The sequence below is a fragment of the Rhipicephalus microplus genome, chromosome 6, assembly GCF_043290135.1.
Source record: "Rhipicephalus microplus isolate Deutch F79 chromosome 6, USDA_Rmic, whole genome shotgun sequence".
Classification (NCBI taxonomy): Eukaryota; Metazoa; Arthropoda; class Arachnida; order Ixodida; family Ixodidae; genus Rhipicephalus; species Rhipicephalus microplus.
The window spans coordinates 86874544-86895946 of record NC_134705.1 but is presented as its reverse complement, the minus strand read 5'-3'; the positions used below and the strand labels follow the sequence as shown (position 1 = coordinate 86895946).

Sequence of the window (21403 nt, the reverse complement as noted above, 5' to 3'; positions counted from 1 at the left end):
AAGTGGCAGACGTGTCTGGTATACCTCGACGACGTCATTGTTTTCTCACCAACATTCGAGGAACATCTAAGACGGCTGCTATTAGTATTTCGAGCAATACGGTCCGCTGGCTTAACGCTGAAACCTGAGAAATGTCATTTCGGTTTCAAGGAACTCCGAGTCTTAGGACATGTGGTGAGCCATTAAGGTGTTCGTACGGACCCCGACAAGATCGACGCCGTCCGAAAATTTCCGGTGCCAACAGAAAAGAAGGCCGTAAGACGTTTTCTTGGCCTTTGCGCCTACTACTGCAGGTTTATCGCCAATTTCTCGCACATAGCGTCGCCCTTAACACGCATAACAAGAGACGATGTTCCATTTTTATGGGGCAAAGAGGAACAAGCAGCATTTGACGGTCTACGACAGCGCCTGCAGACACCACCTGTGCTTGCTCACTTTGATGAGAACGCTCCAACCATGATCCACATTGATGCCAGCAACGTAGGTTTAGGCGCTGTACTCGTCCAGTGGCAAGACTCAGCCGAGAGAGTGATTGCATATGCAAGTAGGACGCTTTCCCGTGCCGAGTCCTATTATTCCACAACGGAAAAGGAATGTCTTGCTGTAGTATGGGCAGTTCTGAAGTTTCGCTCATACCTCTACGGCCGACCCTTCCACGTAGTCAGCGACCACCACTCCCTTTGCTGGCTGACCAACTTGAAGGACCCATCCGGTCGGCTAGCGCGCTGGAGCTTACGCCTACAAGAAATCGATATGACGGTCGTCTATAAGTCGGAACAGCAGCACTCTGATGCTGATTGCTTATCCAGGTCGCCTATAAAGCAAGACGATGTCTCAGAAGATGATGACATGGCATTTTTAGGAGTGGTAAACACAGTCACCATTTCGTCTAACCACACAGTCACCATTTCGTCTAACTGTCCGTTGTCTGTCCATTCATCCGTTCATCTAGCGAACACTCCAAGTACCGCCATCTCACATCTTTTCATGATATATATTCATCATATAGAACTACCGCCATCCAGCGGGCATTCAAAGGACTAAACGAGAGGTGGCATGGTTGTACTGGAGGAGCGGCACGCGTGCTTTCTCTTACGGCCTGCGCTTCGTGTGTAGTTCCCAACTTTCGCCACCGCTAGTTCATGGCACTGCGGCCTAACCAAGGGGGTTACGCCCAGCGAGTTTAACGTGGAAACCTCTTCTGGTCACATAGTGCTAATAGTGCGTTGCTCCGTTACTAGTTTTTTCTCATAAACATAAAATTCAAGGCAAATTTTATTGAATATGAAGTCCCCGATACTCGTCTATGTAGATTATTTCATCAGAAACAACTACCATTTTATTTATGATTAACGTGCGTGGGTTTTCTACCCAATTCAAAGGAGTGCGCGCGTGCTGCTCCTCTAGGCAGGCCGTGGAGGTGGCTGCCGACTACTGCTACTACTACTACTACTACTACTACTACTACTACTACTACTACTACTACTACTACTACTACTACTACTACTACTACTACTACGACTACTACTACTACTACTACTACTACTACTACTACTACTGCTACTACTACTTCTACTACTACTACTACTCCTACTACTACTACTACTACTACTACTACTACTACTAAAGTCACGGACGCACGACCCACAGCTTAAGCGGTTTTCCCCCCAAATAAGAAAGTACTCTTTAGGTTCCTGCGGTATAAAGAGATTGTTCTTTCATCAATAAATATAGAATAATTTGTGTATCACCCGCAGAATCGTTGCAGTCATTGGAAGCAATTGAGAAAGGATTAGAAGATCGCTTTTTGTCAGTGCTACCCCACTGTACTAGTCACAGAAAAATGTAATGAATATAAGGCAACAACACTAGAAAAGATAGAAGAGAGAGAACAACACTAGAAAAGATAGAAGAGGAAGTACAATCACTCCCAGCTTCATCTCCAGGTCCAGATGATACAACTACAGTGATGTTAAAAATCCTTTCATTTATCTCCCACTGATCTCGTTAACTTTATAAACTTTTCTGGTAGAGCGAAAACATAGAGCGAAATAGGTAGTGCGCAAACATATATTGAGTGAATCTCAAATCAGATTTACAGCTGGGTGCCCCATATGATGTGCCCATGTTGACCAAGAAGCTATAAATAAACTTGCTCGGCACAGAACGCTATACGCCTCTCTGGTGACCTTAGATATTTTTAAGGCGCATGACAACGCGGAGCACACCATCTTGATTAGTAAACTTCGAAGCGTTAACGTTCCCATATATCTAATCGCATGGACTCAAAATTTTTATGTGAGTGTATATTTTATTGTTCGCAGAATGGGCTATTTTCTAAGCGATACAAACAGAGAAAAAAGGTTTCTCGGGGATCCATTATTTTATCAATTATATTCAATATATTATCAAGCTCCATCCCTACTCACGATAATGTGCAAGTGTATATACACGCAGACAATATAGCATTATTTCCAACTTGCCAAGACGCACTCGTTGTACAATATTTTGACCGTCATAATTGGATACCACAGAATTATGGCTTAGCGACCTGCGCATGTCATTTAATATTAAAAAAAGTGCCCTTCTTGCATTTCTATTTAGCTCTCCTATGCGGATCGCATTGATGCATGGCCAGGACTTTATTCTACAAGTAGACTCGTTAAAGTACTTGGGTATAATATACACTGCAAATCTGAAATATTGGTCACATACTAAATATATTGCGTCTAAGCGATTACGTGCGGTTGGGTTGTTCTGGCGCATCAACAATGATCGATTTGGAATGCGTAGAAGTTTTTGGATGATATATTGCATGTGTGTCCGCCCGAAAGTAGAGTTTGGATGTGTGCTGTTCTTTGGTAGATCCGTTTATAAATAACGGCATCTTCTCTATATAGAGCGTGATGAATCGCGCATATGTTTAGGCATCCCTAAGTTTGTCGCTAATAATGTTGTTCGTCATGGAGCATATCTGCTTCCTCTAAAAAACTAGGTTTCGCATATTAACTGTTCAAACATTTCTAAACATCTATCCCTCCCCACAGACACGCTCCTAATACGTATTTGTAAGCGAGCCATCCATATATTTTTTTATTGTGAGTGTTCTCTGAAAGCCATTAGGGGTAAAAACCGGGACGTCGGTTTCTCACAGGTACGAATTCCTACGGTAAGAAGAAAATTTGATGACACATTTCGAAAAAATTCTAAAATTTTGCCGATAAGATATTCGACTTGGTTGATTGAAGACCACCTCTATACCCTATAGATAAGTTCAGTTATAGCCACAGAAGCTTCTGGCAATGCCGAGAAAGCGCGAGTGGGCATCCATTCAAGAGCATCAAACTGTTCTTTTTCACTTAGACTGCTTTACGCCGATATTGCAGGAGAATTATTGGCAGTCATTCTGGCAATACGCAAGCTCTCAACTTCGGTGGTTATATTGCACTGATTCTTTATTCGTTTGCACCGTTCTGACAGTACCGAAGACATCGCCTTGTTTATCAGAATTTTATACAGATATGCTCAATCATGTTCGTGCTGTACATTAAGTGTGGTTGCCAGGTCTCAGTGCACTAACACTAAATAAAACAGCGGATACAGTGATGGCACAATTAGTTCTTTCGTGTACATAAATACATCTTTTTCGGCATCCCCCCCTCTCTCTTTTTTTCAAAATCTCAATGCCGCGCGATTTATGGCCGATCACCCGTGGTGGGTTGAGCCACTGCTGTCTGGTAAAACGAACCAACGAATCTAGTTTTAATATGTTATAGCCATGCCTCATGTCAGTTACGTGCACAACTCTCCCGCGGCTCGTAATAGAGTGTGTAGTCATTACTGATAAATATTAATCGCCCACATGGACATCTATCAGGGGACGAAAGACCAGAGGAGCATTGGGCCCAGAAACATGTCATACGTCACTCAGTGTTCACCATCTTTTATGGGCGAAGCTGTTTACAGCGGCACCCGTTCGTCCCTTGTAGCCGTTGTAGTAGTGTGTAAGAAGTATAACAGTTTGACCGCCAAGGTGGTGCCGGTGAGATATTTTTCGGTGTGTTGTTGAACAATAAAAGATAGCGCTCAATGTACATGCTACTGGCTGCTAAAGGGGAATGAGAGGCAGGAGAATTCGGCTTTTAGTTAACGCGCACGCTGCGAATTTTTATTGTTCAACAACGCACAGAAGAAAAGAAAGGGTTGCTACGTTATACTCGCTGGGCGTAACCTCCTTGGTTTTAGAAAGGTTTAGCGAGCGTTGGGCCGCAGTTCCATGAATACACTGAACTAGTATACCGGGTGTTCAAAATTAAGCTTTATGATTTTTTTAAAATTAGGCGCTCGAAGGCACGTGAGAACCACTTGTGCAAATAAGTTAAGCGGCCAGGGGGACAGAAAGTTAGATGATAATTATCGCTGTCAGCAGCCCAATTAACTAAAATTTAATAATTAACTTTTTACTGGCTGCGGTAAGTTGGCATGTTTATATTGAAAAAATGTAGGCAGTGGTGTTTGTACACAGTTTCAGTTGGAAGATTTTTTCTAGCACGCCTGTGTTCCGAGATATCCGGCTCCAAAGTTTAATTGTCTTTCGCACGATTACGCATGCAAGAGGGTGAGGGTCCGCGCAAAGCTCCTCCCTAAAGTGACGCATCTGTTGCGTGTGGTGTTTAGTGTGTGAAGAGGGTGGAAGCGTAGGCATAGGTGATAGCAATTACCCTTGCCCTCTTCGGCCGTCGAAATCAAAAATCGAAGAACGCTTGCAACCAGTGTCGTAACACGCAACTGCAGAGCCTCTAACGATAGTGGCAGATACCATGCCGAGATAATGGTGCGAGCGGAGAATCTGGATGCCAGTGCGCGTGCGTAATAATCACTAGAGAAGCATGCGTGGTCGTTGCCTGGGCTACGCGAATAGCGTGACTGCTGATGTCCGAGTACTGTAACTTTTATTGAAACAAGAGCAACAACTCCACCAATAATAACTGAAACAGTTTTATCCTTGCTAACGCATATTTCCTGCTGCTACATAAGCATATTTCGGTCATGCACAAATCTCATCGAAACTCTTCACCTCTCAAGACGTCAATGCCCCAAAAAGTGTTCAAAATGCCTGCCTTCGGCAGCAACGCAAAGCATGAACCGCTGTCGCGTCGACTCGATGACTCGGCGCAGTACTTCTGCAGGAATACTCGCACAGGCAGATGTTATCCTGTCCTTCATGTCATTAACATCGCTGGGCTCTGTTACGTAAACTCGATCTTTAACGTAGCCCCAAAGGAAAAAGTCGAGCGGAGAAAGGTCAGGTGATCTTGGTGGCCAAAACATCGCTCCTGCGCGCCCAATCCACTGTTGTGGAAAACGTCTGTCCAACCAGTTCTTCGCCCTGGTAGAAAAATGTGGTGGTGCTCCATCGTGCTGAAACCATACTTGGCGCAGGTCATTCAGGGAAAGACTGCAGACAAGATCATCAATGACAACACCTAATATTTCTTCTGTGTACATCTTTCCGTTCAAGTTGTCCTCAAAAAAGTGAGGTCCGATGATCCTGTCCCCGAGTATGCCGCACCACACATTCACACTCCAGCGAACTTGATGCTTGTGCTGCCTCAGCCAGTGTGGGTTTTCTTGTGCCCAATAATGGGCGTTGTGAAGATTAACACTTCCATTTCGGCAAAACCGAGCTTCATCAGTCCAAATTATTCTGTGCAAAAAGTCATTTTCTTGATCAGTTTTGATGAGGCCCCAATTGCAGAAGTCAACTCGCCTTTCAAAGTCCGCCTCATTTAGGTCCTGATGAAGGTAAACGTGATATGGATGGAACTTGTGCTTTCTTAAAACATTTGTGACTGTTCCGATGCTGCGACCGCACTGATCGGCAATCTGTCGGATGCTGAGCTCTGGCATCGAGGTTACGCACGCGACAACGTCGATTTCAAAGTCTTCATCGACGATTGCCTTCCTGGTCCGTCTCGGAAGGTGGACAGAGCCTGTTGTGCAGAAGCGTCGAAACAGGTTTGTGAAAGTGGGCCTTGTTGGAAGGGGACGGTGTGGGTGGCGAGACGCGTAAAGCTCCATTGCTAACGAAGCGTTGCCATTCATTTCAGCCATTGCAAGCACCACGTCTACTTTTACTTTGGTAGAATACCTCACGCCAGAAGCAGCCATATTAGCTCGAAAGGACTCCACGTGGATTTCCTTGGTAGACCTTCAATGCAGAGACGCTGTGCTCTAACCGGAGGCACCCTAGTGCAGGACGGTCCTGCTAACGCGTTCACAAGAAGATGTCTCAGTGTGATCTAAAGTCACGAAAAAACGTCGCGAAAAATGGTCTCCTGTTATCGCGTTCATCAGGATCATGCGTAAGGCTCATGGCGCACCGCGCTGTCACATTTTGATTTCGCCGGCCGAAGAGGGCAAGGGTAATTGCTATCACCTATGCCTACGCTTCCACCCTCTTCACACACTAAACACCACACGCAACAGATGCGTCACTTTAGGGAGGAGCTTTGCGCGGACCCTCACCCTCTTGCATGCGTAATCGTGCGAAAGACAATTAAACTTTGGAGCCGGATATCTCGGAACACAGGCGTGCTAGAAAAAATCTTCCAACTGAAACTGTGTACAAACACCACTGCCTACATTTTTTCAATATAAACATGCCAACTTACCGCAGCCAGTAAAAAGTTAATTATTAAATTTTAGTTAATTGGGCTGCTGACAGCGATAATTATCATCTAACTTTCTGTCCCCCTGGCCGCTTAACTTATTTGCACAAGTGGTTCTCACGTGCCTTCGAGCGCCTAACTTTAAAAAAATCATAAAGCTTAATTTTGAACACCCGGTATACCATGAACTCGAGGTGGTTAAAGGTGGGAAGTAGACACGAAGTGCAAGCCGTAAGAAAGTGTGCGTGTGCCTCCTCTTCGTTTAGTCCTTGGAATGTCCGCTGGATGGCGGTGCGTCTATATGAGGGATATATGATGAAAAGATGCGAGGTGGCGGTACTTGGAGTGTTGAATAGATGGACGAACGGACACACAGACAGATGCATGGACGGACTCACGGATGGTTGCACCGATGAATGGACGCATGGACGGACGCACAGATGGACGTGCAGACGCATGAATAGACGCACGCACGGACGGGCAGGTGGACGCACGGGCGGCCACACAGACGAACGCATGGATGGACGGAAGCAAGAACGAATGGACGGAGGGATGTTTCGCCCCACTATCCATCATTCACTCCGTGAATATGCTGCCATATTTTTAACGCTATACTTTTGTTGGCGCTTCGTTCCAAAAATAATACTTGCCCACTCCCCTAGGCTTACATTGTTTTAAGTACCTCTTTTTTTTACTTTCTGGGCACATATAAATTCAGACTTGACACCCACAACAGACTGAAGTACGCCACATAGGATGAAAAAGAAAGATGTAGATTTACTTAAAGCCTTTTATTAAGTGATCCCAAAGAGTGACATTTATTGTATGACTAGTACCAAGTTATAAGCCAGAGCCAGGCAAATGTCGGTGAACGATACAGGTTAGCTACTGGCCTTAAAAGATTTGAACGTGGGCTCATTCGTATAAATATATATCACGAAGGAAAACAGGCACTGTCTGGAAAACACGGTCAAGAAGGAACACATCTTGTGCTGCCCTCGTGTGTTCTTTCTTGTGCGAGTTTAGAAGCAGTGCCTGTTTCACAGAGAAAGCCGCTATGAGATCAGAACACAGGTCGCGTGTGGCGCCGCAGCTGTCCGCTGCCACAGCCGTCATTGTCCGTAACCGATATAGCAAGAAATAAAAAAAAAACAACTCAATAAATAAATTGCGTCCGGAGAGAGTGAACAAAACGTTTATTTGATGTTCCGTGCAAGAATATCGGTGAATGGTATTCTGCAGGCGCTGCGTTAGAGTGCCTCGAGCGTGGAGCGGAGGCGAACGAGCGCTTCAAGGTACGTTAGACACAAGCGCCATCTGGCAGTTATCTTCGAAAACGAAGCCGTGCAGCCCGCGGAGAAAGATGCGCTCCAGTCTCGGAGGTGATAAGGTGTAGGCGAAAAGCGACGGGCAGGTGCCACCACCGTGACGTCGTAGCAAAGCGTTGGAAACACCTTTTTGAGCATCACGTTGCACTGTGAGCGCAGCGCGATTAAACGCTACATTCCTTAGAGTTACTTGTGTGTGCTTCTTCTAGTATAAAGGCAGACATACAAAACATCGAAGCATTGTTGTGGCGCCTCAGATATGCGGAATAATTGCTTTTTATTGAGAATCGCACAACTATGAACGCTATACCTTGAGCAATATTGGTGGACGCTGCAGGTGGTGTTGGCAGTTTGGTGCCGCTTGAGGTATCGTTAGGGCAGACAAACTGACAAATGTACAGGCAGACAGACAGAAGGACCAAAATTTTTCCGTCGAAGGTCCCCAAGAAAGACTATCATCATTAAAAAAAAGTAAGAAGGACACAGACAGATGCGAACACGAGCCCGCTTCGTGCCACTGAGCCACGCCGGCCCTTGAAACTTTCAAAACTGGCCTGCGGCTGCAGGCTTGATGTCGGGAAAAGAATTGCGCTAAATGAGTAATAAAGCGGTTAAAACATCAAAGGAACAACCAGGTGTCACACAATGAGAATTGCGTAAAGAGTTGGTCGTTAAATGATCCAACCCATTACAAAAGCTTGTTCTGCTTCACCTATTAACTGCACTCATAAAAAAGGTATTGTATTTTTGAGGTAGTAATGGTTTGGCACATATGTCACAACCCTTGTAGTAAGCACAGTTAGTAACCGCCAAGCTATAAACAGTTACTACATTTCCTGTCACAACCAGCATTTAGTAACTGTTACTACCCTAGCCGTTACCAACCATGCGCCGTAGTGAGGGACTCCAGATGAATTCCACCACCTTGTTAATTGTGATCCGCTTGTCTTATTAATTTTGCTGTAATTTACTGAATTTGTTGTAATTGTCTATTACAGTGCGTGGGATACGTCTTTATGGTTCGTTAACTTCTACTTCTCTATTACGGCAATGTTAGAATGACGTTTACATATCTCGTTTGAGTACTTTGAAACAAAATCATTTTTCATTATCTGTGGATATCTCCTGCGTCTTTTTTTTTCTAATTGAAAGATGATACGTGGAGACGATTCCTTTGTTAAACTGTCACAATAAGAATCACCTACTGTTTTCGATTAGACAGCCAACAGCTGCATAGTAAAAAGGTAGCAACGGGGCAAGAAAGTTAGTAAGGGCTGCAGTTACTACCTTTTTTATTCTAGTTAATTACTGTTTACTTACCTACGTAGTAAACCGGTAGCGAGAACTTAGTAAAGGTTGCAGCTAGTTACTGTTTACTAACGTAGGTAGTAAACATGTAGCAAAAGTTTAGTAACGGTCCAATAGAGGTAGTAACCGCTGCAGTTACTGCCTACTTGCTTGCACTTGCCCCCTTTTTTAGTTACATTTTTTAAAGGTGAGGGGCGCATACCCATTTCAGGCATAATTCTTCATCGTCATCAGCTAATGCATGAGAATAGTGCACATAACTCCTTGCAAGTTTGCAACGGATACCACGCTTCTCCGAAGAATGATGAAGGATAGCATAGTACACAAAAATTATGATGATTTACGGTGCCGTGGGTACCCAGCAAGTGTGTTTGTATCAGTTACTCAAAAAGTGTTAAGAAAAGGCTCTAAAAGGCCACTCTTTGTGCTGCGTGGAGGCCTGGCGTTTTTTTTTCTTTTATGACTCATAGTAGGTAGTAGACAAACAAGCCGCCGAGAAAAGGGGATTCCCCTGTTGGAATATAACCCCTCTCAGGACCAGATAACGTGTATGATGCTGATGGCAGCGCCGCTACAGTGATATCTCAGCTACGCATTGCCTGTTAAAACTGCTTTGCGCGAATGCGTGCAATGTGCGTGTTTGTTTATCTCGCATAGAACAAACCGGTTCTGTTCGGTTTCACCGTCACTCCGCAGATAGCTGCCTGCCGTGCTACGGAGTGGTTGCTCAGAGACTGCGTGGACGACGAAGAGGTCGAGGAATACAACCAGCATGTCGGGTTGCCTGTAGTCACAAAGCTACGATCTCTTATCGTTGTGTGACTCCAGATTGTGAAATTTTGATAGTAGACATAATATTACCAGACGCTTCTCCCTTGTCGTTTGTAAATGCGTATTTTCCAGCTGGGGTGCAAAACACACGAAGTCTAGACGATATGTTTTCTGCCTGCAGAAAGGATATATTAATCACTGGAGACTTCAATTCACATCATGTGGCCTGGGGTTTTAAAACAGATTTAAGCGGAAAAAGATTGTGGGAATGGGCTATGGACAAGAATTTATCTTGTTTAAATTCGCAATCTGCTACTTTTGTCCGAGGTCTCTCTAAATCTGTAATTGACTTGACATTTTCAAGCTCATCTCTAAATATATGTTCGTGGCAAACTTTAGACTGTGCTACTAACAGTGACCACTTGCCTATTAGTTTTGTACTGAACTTTCCAAGAATACATGTTGCCGAAAAGGCCCGCTCATTCCTCAACTATAGAAAATTAGAAAAAGACTTGAGGGCTACTTTTGATTACCGCAAGGACATACCAGGTGACATTAGGGCTATGAGTCTGTGTGCAGTGTTAAAAAGATCAGTAAAAGACGCAACGTTTAAATTAGACTCGGCCACAAGAGGTTCTTTTAGTCCATGGTGGACTGAAGAGTGCACGAGGAGCTATAGAAAACGGAAAGCTGCATGGAAACAACTGCTGGTCAACCAATGTCCAAAAAATTGGCGTGATTATAAATTCGCAGCAGCAGACTTCAAACGCACAGTAAGTACAGCAAAAGATGGTTATAATATGAAACGACATGAGTATCTTTCTAGGGCTAAAAACAAAAAAGCGCTCTTCAGATTTTTAAGATCTCAAAAAATGTTACCACCCACTGAAAATATTGACTCTTCTGTTCTTTCCCCCCGTGAGCTCTCTGATTTAGCAGAAAATATTGCGAAAGGGCTCCAAGATAGATTTATGTCAACTCTACCACTGCACATTGTGAACCCAATGGCAGGCGAGGATTTCGAGGAGGTTACTTTAGATGAGCTGGCAGAGATAATAAGGCACTTATCTCCTTCGGCACCTGGACCAGACGGGGTAACAAATTCAATGATAAAAGTAATATTCGAGATTTTTCCAACTGAAGTACTTAATCTGGTGAATTTTTCTTTGACAAAAGCTTGGATACCTGCGGAATGGAAGCTGTCTAAAGTGATTCCACTTCTTAAAAAGCAGGAAAAAGGATTCGCCTTGGAAAATGTAAGGCCGATATCAATCACGTCAAATCTGGTTAAGCTAATTGAAAGAGTTTTGAATGCCCGGGTAATGAAATATATTAATAATAACGCAATATTAAACCCCAGTCAAATTGGTTTTAGATCCGGTTGCTCAATATGGTGTGCGCATGTCGATTTAGAGAGCCGAATACAACTGGCTCGGCGTCGGCGCCAATACTGTGCTTTAGTTACTTTAGATTTGGCTAAAGCGTACGATAGGGTTGAACATTCAATTTTATTAAAACAGATGGCATATCACCACTTTCCCAACTACATCACTGCGTGGGTGTCGGAGTTTTTAAGAGGGAGAGAATATTACTGCTTTAAAGATGGGTACTCATCAAATAGATATAAGCAGACACGTGGCGTACCACAGGGGGCTGTCCTCTCGCCAGTTTTATTTAACATTTTCTTAAGCTCCATTCCATCAACTAAGGATATTCAGTTATATGTGTACGCGGACGATATTGCTTTCTTCGCAAGTACTACCGACCTTCAATCATTATACGAGAGTCTACAAAATTATCTCAATATGATAGAAAGATGGCTTAAAAATATTCATATGACCCTGAACGTAAAGAAAAGTGTGCTCCTTGCATTCTCTTTTCTGCAGCCTATCAACATCTCGTTAATGTACAGTAATGAGCTCATTCCGCAGGCGAATTCCCTTAAATATTTGGGCGTCATATATAATGACACATTAAATTGGAGAAGTCACATTGATGATGTGTACTCCAAGGCAACACGGGCCATGGGGTGGCTACGGAAGCTTGCAAACCGTAAAGCGGGTTTAAGAAGAGATGTGCTAATAATGATATATAAACTTTATGTGCGGCCCATTATGGAATTCGGATGTGTACTATTTTCTGGCAGCGCAGCCTATAAAATGAGACCCCTAATACTGCTGGAAAGAGAAGCGTTGCGTTTGTGTCTGGGTCTACCTAAGTTTGTTGCAAATAGCGTGTTGTATATGGAAGCTCGCCTACCTTCTCTGCTAAATAGGTTTAAAATTCTTACTGTGCAAGCATTCTTAAAGATATACAGTTCACACCAAAGACTCTCATTTTACGCTTTCATTCAAGAACCGACTTTATTTTTCGAAACCCATTGGTCGCGACTACACACCCCGCAAATAGTATTTGCACAAGCGCTACTAAAGCAACTGAATGTAAAAATTAGACATATTGGTCCAATACACAACCTAAAGTCAATGCTTAGCATACAATTCGATGATATATTTCCTCATAACGCGAAACAATTGGCATATAGGTATTTAAATGACCAGTTAGCAGATTATCTAGCCCACCTAGAGATAAGCAATATCATAGCGACTGATGCATCTGTGTCAAAAGAAAAGGCTGGGGTTGGCATCTTCTCTCCTTCTTTGGACTGGTCTTTTTCGATTCGACTCCCAGATTATACCCCGGTATTCATAGCAGAATTATTGGTCATTGTTCTTGCCCTACGCAAATTACCCTCAAGTGAATCATTAGCAGTTATCATTACAGATTCGTTATCAGTTTGTAATGCACTTTCTACGGCAGTAAATTCAGAGCTGATGAATACGTTTCGGCATTTAGTACCGAATAACGTAAAAAAACTGCATTTGCTATGGGTACCAGGCCACCGCGGATTATATTTGAACGAAATGGCGGACTCTTTAGCAGCAGTATCCCTGGGTGGGCCCACCATCCCAGTTTTGCCAGATACGGCCTACGTAACCGCGCTAAGGTTCCGAAATGCTTGCCTGCAATGGGGAAAAGGTAATTTGGATAAATTTAAAGATTTCGAGCATTTGAGCTATTGCTGGAATAAACAGTGGTGTGTATCTCGCCAGTTAGAGGTCACTTATACCAGATTGCGCTGTGCAGTTCCACAACTAAATTATTACCTTAATAAAGCTCAGCTCAAGGCGTCACCGCTATGCATTTGGTGCAACGAAATTGAAACAATTGAACATTTCTTTTTATTCTGTCAACGTTATTCTTATCAGAGAAAAAGATTTTTAGTAGCCCCATTACAAAAGCTAGGAACACAAGTAAATTTACCAGTAATTTTATCACTTGGCGGAACTTCATTTGGTTACTGCCACAGGGATGTATGCTCCGCTGTGTTTGATTACATCAACGCAACTAAAAGATTACCATGCTAGTGAACCACTACCCTTTCAGATCTTTAGTTTATAATTCGTAGTTATGTCTTTCAAAAACAAAAGATGGTTTGACCGCTTGCTCAGCACACATTTTTGTTTTTTGTTAGTATTATTTTAAGCTACTTTTTCAGATTGGCTTCATTTTCAGTGTAGTTTCATTTAAGTATCCTGCCGCCCGGTTCTTGGCCCATCCCCCTTTGTGGGTAAGCGCCATCCATCAAAGGTCATCAGCATCAGCATCAGTATTCTGGCTGGTGCGAGGTGTACCTCTGCGGTATAGGCCGCTTCAGCAGGGCAGCTCCATCAATGGCGCCGTCAACGCCTTTTCCCTGCTGACGTCTTCGTCGCAGTCGGCAAGTGGCAACTCGTGGGCGATGCATTGGCTCCTCGTGTTCGACTACGGCGAGGACGTGGTGCTCATCTGCGACGCCGACAACCACGAGGGAGACCTGACGGGGCGCACGTACTGGAAAAAGAGGGCCGCTCTTGAGAACTACGGAAAGAAGGTAAGTATAAACGACATTGCTGTACATGGCAGAAGAGTAGAGTCGACTCTTGAATTTGTGGCGCGCACCGAAAGCAGGTGACGATCGGCCAAGGGCCTTGCGGACAGAAGCTCATCTCAAATCGGCTTTTTTAATGCGTTGGCGTTCAGGAGCTCCTTTCAGAGTAAATCGAGCATGTGCCTTGACGGCTGTGAATGAAAGATCTGCGTGGTCCGTGCGTAAAAATTCGAGATTGATTCAAATAAAAGAACAGGCGGAAATGTTGTAGGCCTGTGTGCTCAGATTTGGGTGCACGTTGAAGAACCCCAGGTGGTCGAAATTTCCGGAGCCCTCCACTACGGCGTCTCTCATAATCATATGGTGGTTTTGGGACGTCAAACCCCACACATCAATCAATCAATAAATCAATCAATCACTCAATCAATCAATCAATCAATCAAATAAAAAAACTTTGACGATGCTTGAGATTTGCCTGCGAGAATTCAACGCGATAGCCTAATCGCACCCGTTGGCATCGTGCTTTAAATCGCTAGCCAGGTGTCATGTTCCTGTTGAGTCAACCGCGCCGCGAGGAAAGGAACTTAGCACATTTTTAAACTACCCTAGAGTGCACATTGAAAGTGCCGTTGCGAAGTGCATACTACAAGCGAGGTAACCACCAGGCGTGCCCTAAGACAGTATGCCGTTTTTTCTTGATGTGACTGATCATGATGGGTGGTGGCAGAGCCATTTGTAGTGGGTATAGAAGGTTTAAACCATCTATTCTTTGCTCAACTCGCATGTTGAGACAACTGGTGAGATTTTAGGCTTAGCCCACGCAGTCAATATGTCTTATTGTGAGTCGACGCACTATATAACACACGCGCGGGATATTTATCTGAAGTAGCTTGGGTCACGATTCTGGTTTCGTGGTAGAACGCCTGCTTCCCATGCAGGCCGGGGTTCCATTGCGGCTTGGCTTTATAACTATAACATTTGCGCCAGTTTTTAATTTTACCTCAAGGTTATCGCTGATTGTTCGCTGACAAACAACGACGCTGACACTGATGTGAAATTGGTCCAATTACGCTATCGCGTTGTATACTCTTCAAGCGCCCTCCATGTTTTTAAGGGTGAAGCTCATGAGGGCTGAACCTTGTTGGCGTGCGTCGCGCTCCACAAAACCAAAACTGAACACCTGCACAATGAAGAACGAAAACATCCATGTAAATAATTGATTAATTGACTGATTTGTGGAGTTTGGTGTCCCAAAACCACAGTATGATTATGAGAGACGCCGAGTGGAGGGCTCTGGAAATTGCGACCACCTGGGATTCTTTGAAGTGCACCCAAATCTGAGCACACGGGCCTACAATATTGCCGTCTCCATCGGAGAAAACATCTATGGAAAGAAAAAAAAAGGCTACTTGATCTGTACATCAATGAATATATGACACTACAATAGATGATTATTTGCGCCGTCCGTTTGGCCATCCGTCCATTCATTCGTGCGCCCGTCCATGTGTCTGTGCTTTATAGTAGTACACGACTCTGACGTAGACGTTATTGACCTTATAGGGCCTATAGCTTTGCGCACTCGTCATCATGCACTTTGTATAGATGCATGCCTTTTTTAAGACGTGTGCGCTTATAGTTGTCAGCTTATTTCTAGGAATACAAAAGTATTGAACATGTAGCAGTCAAAGTAAGCGCCGACGCTTCTTTGTGAATTTTGCCAAAATATTCGCCCAGAATAGAGGCGGCGCTGTGCAATAATGTGCCCATATTGATGGTATAATAGAGGCAGATCGTGCTGCAAACATAGACGCAAGTGAGAGTGAGTGTAATGAAGTATGAGATATCGCTAACCGGAGGCTCACAATCTAATCCATTTGCGAATGGTCGAGAGTATTATTGCACGCCAAAATTCAATGAACGCGTGATTTTCACCGGCATGAGGACGAGGAAACGCGTTTATCGTTCGAAGCCAGGCGTACCGATAACTGTGATAGCGCATGCGTGAGCTCACTATTCATTACCATGTTCAAAAAACAAAACGAACTGTCTTAATAGTTATCTTTCACATAGACCCCTACGCGTGCCGGATTGAATGGTTCGCCTACGGTATGAGCATGCGCAGATGGGGTTTCGCGCCTCTTTCTTGTCCACCGTCGTGCACCTTTCCTGTTGTTCGTCGACGTTTCAGGTGTCTATGAAGTTCTTTGCTATGTCCGTGCTTACACACATGCCCTGTATGTTTACTTTGAATACCTACCAATAAGCCCAGCTTTCTCTCTGATTATGAGCACATCCATATTCAGGTCGGCTTTGTGTTCAGCGTCAATATTATTTTTTCAATCGCACATTTCAGTAGAATGGTGACAGATGAAGCTTTTTTTTTTCTATGTTCACTTTGTTACCAAAAAATAAATACAAGGAATACTTGGAATTAGAAATGGCCCTCAATTATGACAGTACTGTCATCCTTTAGTCTTCAAAGACTGAAAAAAAAAAACAAGACGCAGAATATATTTTTGCAGGTCTCTCTTCAAAAAGAAGTTTTCAACCGTACACAGTTTTCGAGTGCCCTGTGCTGGCTATAGTGCCATTGCGCTACGCATGACATGGTACTTTTTTTTTTCAGTCACGTTCTTTAAGGAGGCATGGCGTGACTAATGTGTTATTCTCTAAATTCGGTCAAAAACCTGTGTGCGCTTCATGTTCTATACAGTTAGATTTTATTATACTATCTAATTGATTGATATGTGGGGTTTAACATCCCAAAACCACCATGTAATTATGAAAGACGCCGTAGTGGAGGCGTCCGGAAGTTTCTATCACCTGGGGTTCTTCAACGTGCACCCAAATTTGAACACATGGGCCTACAGCATTTCCGCCTCAATCGGAAATGCTGCCGCCGCAGCCGGGATTCAATCCTGCAACCTGCGGGTCAGCAGTCGAGTGCCATAGCCACTAGAACACGGCAGCGGGGCTTTATACACTCTAAGAAAATATTCCACATTTTAACACTTCGCCAGATATTCAACTCTCGTATGAGTTTGCGAAATCAGGCGTACGTTTTCCAGGTTTCCTGTCACTTTATACGCAAGGAATCAACTATAATCTTCATCAATGCGAAACAGTGTGAAAAACAAGCGCACAGAAACAAAGAAACAGAAAGAAGCTATAAGCTATCTGCACCGTTAAGTGTATGCAATGTATAAGTGAGGCGCACGCGCTTTTTCCATCCCCCTGCACTTTCCCGTCATGTGTAAAAGCCTAATTATTTGTGCTTGCCAAAAATAAACGTATTAGTTAATAGTCGGCGCTCGTTTCCATTTGTTTCTTTTCGTGTCCTCGTTTTTCGCGTTGTTTCGTATCAATAAAGCCTTACCAACAAGCTCGAACTCCTACACTCTTGAACTATTATCTGTTGTTAAATGTCTGTTATTTGCGGTTACCTGTCTATAAGTGCTTAACAAATTATTAGAGCAAACGTAGTTACCTCTGAAAAGGCTCTGCAAACACTAAACAGCTCTATAGTTTCCGGTGCTCGTCATGCACAAAATGGTTTACAATGCGGACGTGTTGTTGCAAATTTCAAGCTCAATGTTATGGTAGCACAGATGGCTCTCGAAAGGAGTACTACCGTGTTGCATGTGTGAGTCATCCACACAAGTGCTTTATGACGTCAGCTCAGTAAATCTGCGTCAGGTAAACTGGAACGTAAGTGAAAATGTTGAAAACGTCCAAATAGCAGGGTGCAAACTCAGAACCTGTAGCAAGAAATCCTTGAGCCCTGACGGATTTTCTGCGCACTTATTCAAAATCTACATTCCAAATTGAATCTCAGACAGATTAGCTTCTTGTACTCGACGGCCTCAAAGAGTCTTTATGTAACAGAATCATCCATTATAGGAAGCCATTTCGAACTTACTTCTTTACTTTCTACTTCAACATGGCAGCCATTCACATCACCACGACATAATGACAATCATCTACGCCAAACACTATAAAGGCTCAGGAGCCATATTGCCATGTTTCATTTCCCAAGTTTTTGTTATCGTCCCAAAACACCACACGATTCTCAGCGCAAACCGCGCCTGCAGTTTTCGAGAAGGTTCCGGACTGTAGTAGATCATTTCGATAAGATCACGCCCACTGTGCGAACGGTACAGATTGTTCTGGAAGCTACGCCACCGCCAGCGATAACGCTAGAACATTCGACGGCAAGAGTATAAATGCCGACGCGCTTCGCCGCTTGTCAGTTGTTGATCGAAGGCCGACGCTCCGTTCGCCGCTATCAGTCCGAGACTGCTATCTGTGCGAGACTGCTGCTGTAATTGGACTTTCAGTTTACCGGGCACAGGTTCGCCCAAATAAACAATCAAATCCCAACACGAAGTCTCCTGTCTTCGGCCACGTCACGACCCCGTGACAATATAGTCGTATATACTCGGTGCCAACTATATACTATATTGACATTGGAGCGAAGGCTTCCGCATATTCGCATTGCTCCGCAAGTATTACGGCTGTTTATGGCTGATATCAGATTGACTTACTGGCATCATTAACACCCTTCGAAAATTACATACTGAAAAAAAAATGTGCACAGGAAAACGTCTCAAGATTGTTCAGTGTACATCTTAGTGTCAGTGAGAAAATAATTTGCTTGGAGATCTAAACAGCGCGTAAGCGGCTGCACACTTACTACCCACGTAATTCTGATTTACTTTGCGAAACCAGCTAGCTGAAAAGGTGTTGTTAAAGAACAGAGAAGAAGAAGAGGGTATTTTTACATACCGGACAACATTGTATTTTACCTACGACATCGTGCAGCTGGATTTTGAGTTTTACTATAGATAAGGCAGCACCTATTACAGCAATGTGAATGAAAAAAATTGCGCGCTACCAGGCATGCCCTCTTGTTGCGTAGCTTCTACCCTGCTGCCGAGTAAAATTGTCGCCGAGTATATATTACATGAGTGTCTGCTGTATCCAGGCTTTTTTGCATAGACTGTAATTATTGTGTGCTTCGAAGCAAGAGTGTTCTGACAAATTTGTACAGATGCGTGGCATTTTTCCCCAACGCTGACGTTCTCATCAATGGGCGTCGCTCTTGTATGTTCGTTCCAAATGTTAATAAAACGCTAGTCAATCTGCGCAATTTAATTTTTCTGTTGCTGCAAAGCCATCGAACTACCTTCATCGTTCGGACAGACCTGAATGTTGGCACATGCATAATATCGCATATTAGGCAACTTTGTGTACATAACACGACAGTTTTGTACGCTCTTGTCTTTGAAGAGTGTATAGATAAGAGGGTATTAAAACGCACAGCAGTTTATGTTGTGTCTTTGCTATTATGCACTGCGCAGCGTAATTTTGGGAGCCCCCACAAATATATTATAATTAATGTAACATATATGTAGGCTGCAACTATTTAATGATCTGCATGCCCTTCTACGCATACAGTCTGAAAATGAAAATAATTCCTAACGCACTGTAAAACATGCGCATCCTTACGCAAAACTTTGGACTCAGCCTCATCTTTTGTGCTACTTGCGCGGTAAATTTAAAAGCTACAATGCCGACCATAATAGAGTTGTGAATTCGTGCCTGTAGTATCAAAGTGTTGAAGTAAGTGTGTACTGTAACGATGGTGTTTTATCTCTTTTGTGAATACTTTTTATATTTAACAATTGTGTGCAATTAAATGTGCAGTGGCGCCCGCTGTCAAATCCTATAGCTAAACCTAATACGTACTATTTGCTGCCGTTCTGTTGCACCACATTTGCATTTACTTGTACTCCAGTTACTTTGTCATCTACATTGAGTGCTCGAGCCCAGCACACCCTCACTGGCTTCTTTGTTTTTGCAGAGATATCTCGCGAAGCGGAACATTCCCAAAGAACGCATTGACCAGCTACTGAGGAAGATGTGTGACTACGGCCAGTACCATTACACCGAGAACAACTGCCAGAAATGGGCCCGAGACCTCCTGCATGAACTGGACATTGAAATGCCCTCTGATGAAGTCGACGCCCGTACTGTTGTGACCAACTACATACAGCCGGCAGCAAGAGTCGGTGCCGTGGTAGTGGGTGCCAGTCTGCTCGGCGCACTCATCTTCAGTGGCGGTGCCCGTCGGAACAGACGGGATTAGACGGAACACTACTTGGCATCGGTTTTCTGCAAAAATATTGCTTCGAAAGTTAGGGTGCTAAGTTATTTTTCTAGGGCAGTTTTGCCAATTTTCTTGTCATTGCGATCCGTGTTCGAGTAACTCCAAAAACATGTCAGCAGAGACGTGAAAGCTTGAATGCCAGTTGCTGTATTGTGCAGTGTAGTGTGATGATCTTCCTCTCGGCGCTGTTTGATTCTCAGAAGCTACATTTATCTCGGCAACACACTGGTCCGGGTTTCTGTCGTGGACTGCGCAAGTGTTCCAGAAGGCTCGTGTGTTTGAACCCTGTGCCAATACTCTACATTGCCTGCGGCGTACCCAGAGAAGCGATTAAAAAAATTGCGAAGCAGCTGCGTACAACTCCACGGAAGACGTAATAAATTTGGAAGTGGGTACTGGGTCTTGAGACGCATGTCACATCTAGTACTGCGGTCAGTGATGATTTCTGTCAGGCTATTTTGACATAACCATGGCATATCTGCCTGTGTATTTTTTTTCTTCAAACACATTCAGTCGACTGCACAAATGTGACACTACTACTCATGTGAACGCCCCCGCAGGGGCGCCTGCGAAAGTAAGCGTTTGGTGTGTAGCGACACCACGGACCCGAGCTAACGGGAGAGTTTTGGCTCCCTCCCACGCTTAGCCGTGCGTGGCTCTGCCGTGCCCGGGGAAAAGGGGATTCTGGGGGTTGAGCCGACGCCGGGTGATTGGACCTTTAAGGCCCCCCGGTGGAGGCAACACACCCCTTTGGCCTCGGCTTCACGTAGACAGCACCCCTGGGCTGACCCACCCAAGGGAAATCGGCAGTCGCCTTTTCCTATCTTTCTGTACCTACATTTCATCCCGACAAGATTGATGGAAGAGCATGGCATTCCAACACTTCAATCACGCCGTCAAATTCAAAGGTTAAAATTTCTATTCTTGCTTAAAAATAACAAACTTTCACTTAAACCCGAGGAATTCCTTCAGCCACTCACTTCCCGACAAACACGGCATAGACACCTCGAATCTCTGACTCCGTACAGCGCTCGAACTAATATTTTTAAGTTTTCCTTTTTTCCGCGTACTATTACAGATTGGAATAAACTAACTGAATTGGCTGTGACCAATATTCACTCCTTTAAACATTTGGAATTCTGATTGCTTTGTTTTGCAACTTCGATGTACTCTTGTGTATGTGTACAATATATTTCCAACAGTGTACCACGTGTATTGCGGACTTTTG

At 44.0% G+C, this 21403-nt stretch overlaps 1 protein-coding gene across 1 annotated transcript; it reads left to right on the top strand.

Annotated features, from left to right (window-relative positions):
* The first annotated feature begins 13751 nt into the window (after positions 1-13751).
* On the top strand, positions 13752-20598 carry LOC142765358 (uncharacterized). The gene is made up of 2 exons (XM_075866157.1): positions 13752-14009; positions 19870-20598. The coding sequence occupies exons 1-2, from the start codon at positions 13878-13880 to the stop codon at positions 20152-20154; spliced, it is 417 nt and encodes a 138-aa protein (XP_075722272.1). The 5' UTR covers positions 13752-13877; the 3' UTR covers positions 20155-20598.
* The last annotated feature ends 805 nt before the right edge of the window (positions 20599-21403 follow it).

Excerpts from the sequence above, each read along its gene's own strand:
- LOC142765358 (XM_075866157.1), top strand. The coding sequence starts at position 13,878 with ATGCATTGGCTCCTCGTGTTCGACTACGGCGAGGACGTGGTGCTCATC. Across the intron at positions 14,010-19,869 it reads TTGAGAACTACGGAAAGAAG|AGATATCTCGCGAAGCGGAA; the intron begins GTAAGTATAAAC and ends TTGTTTTTGCAG.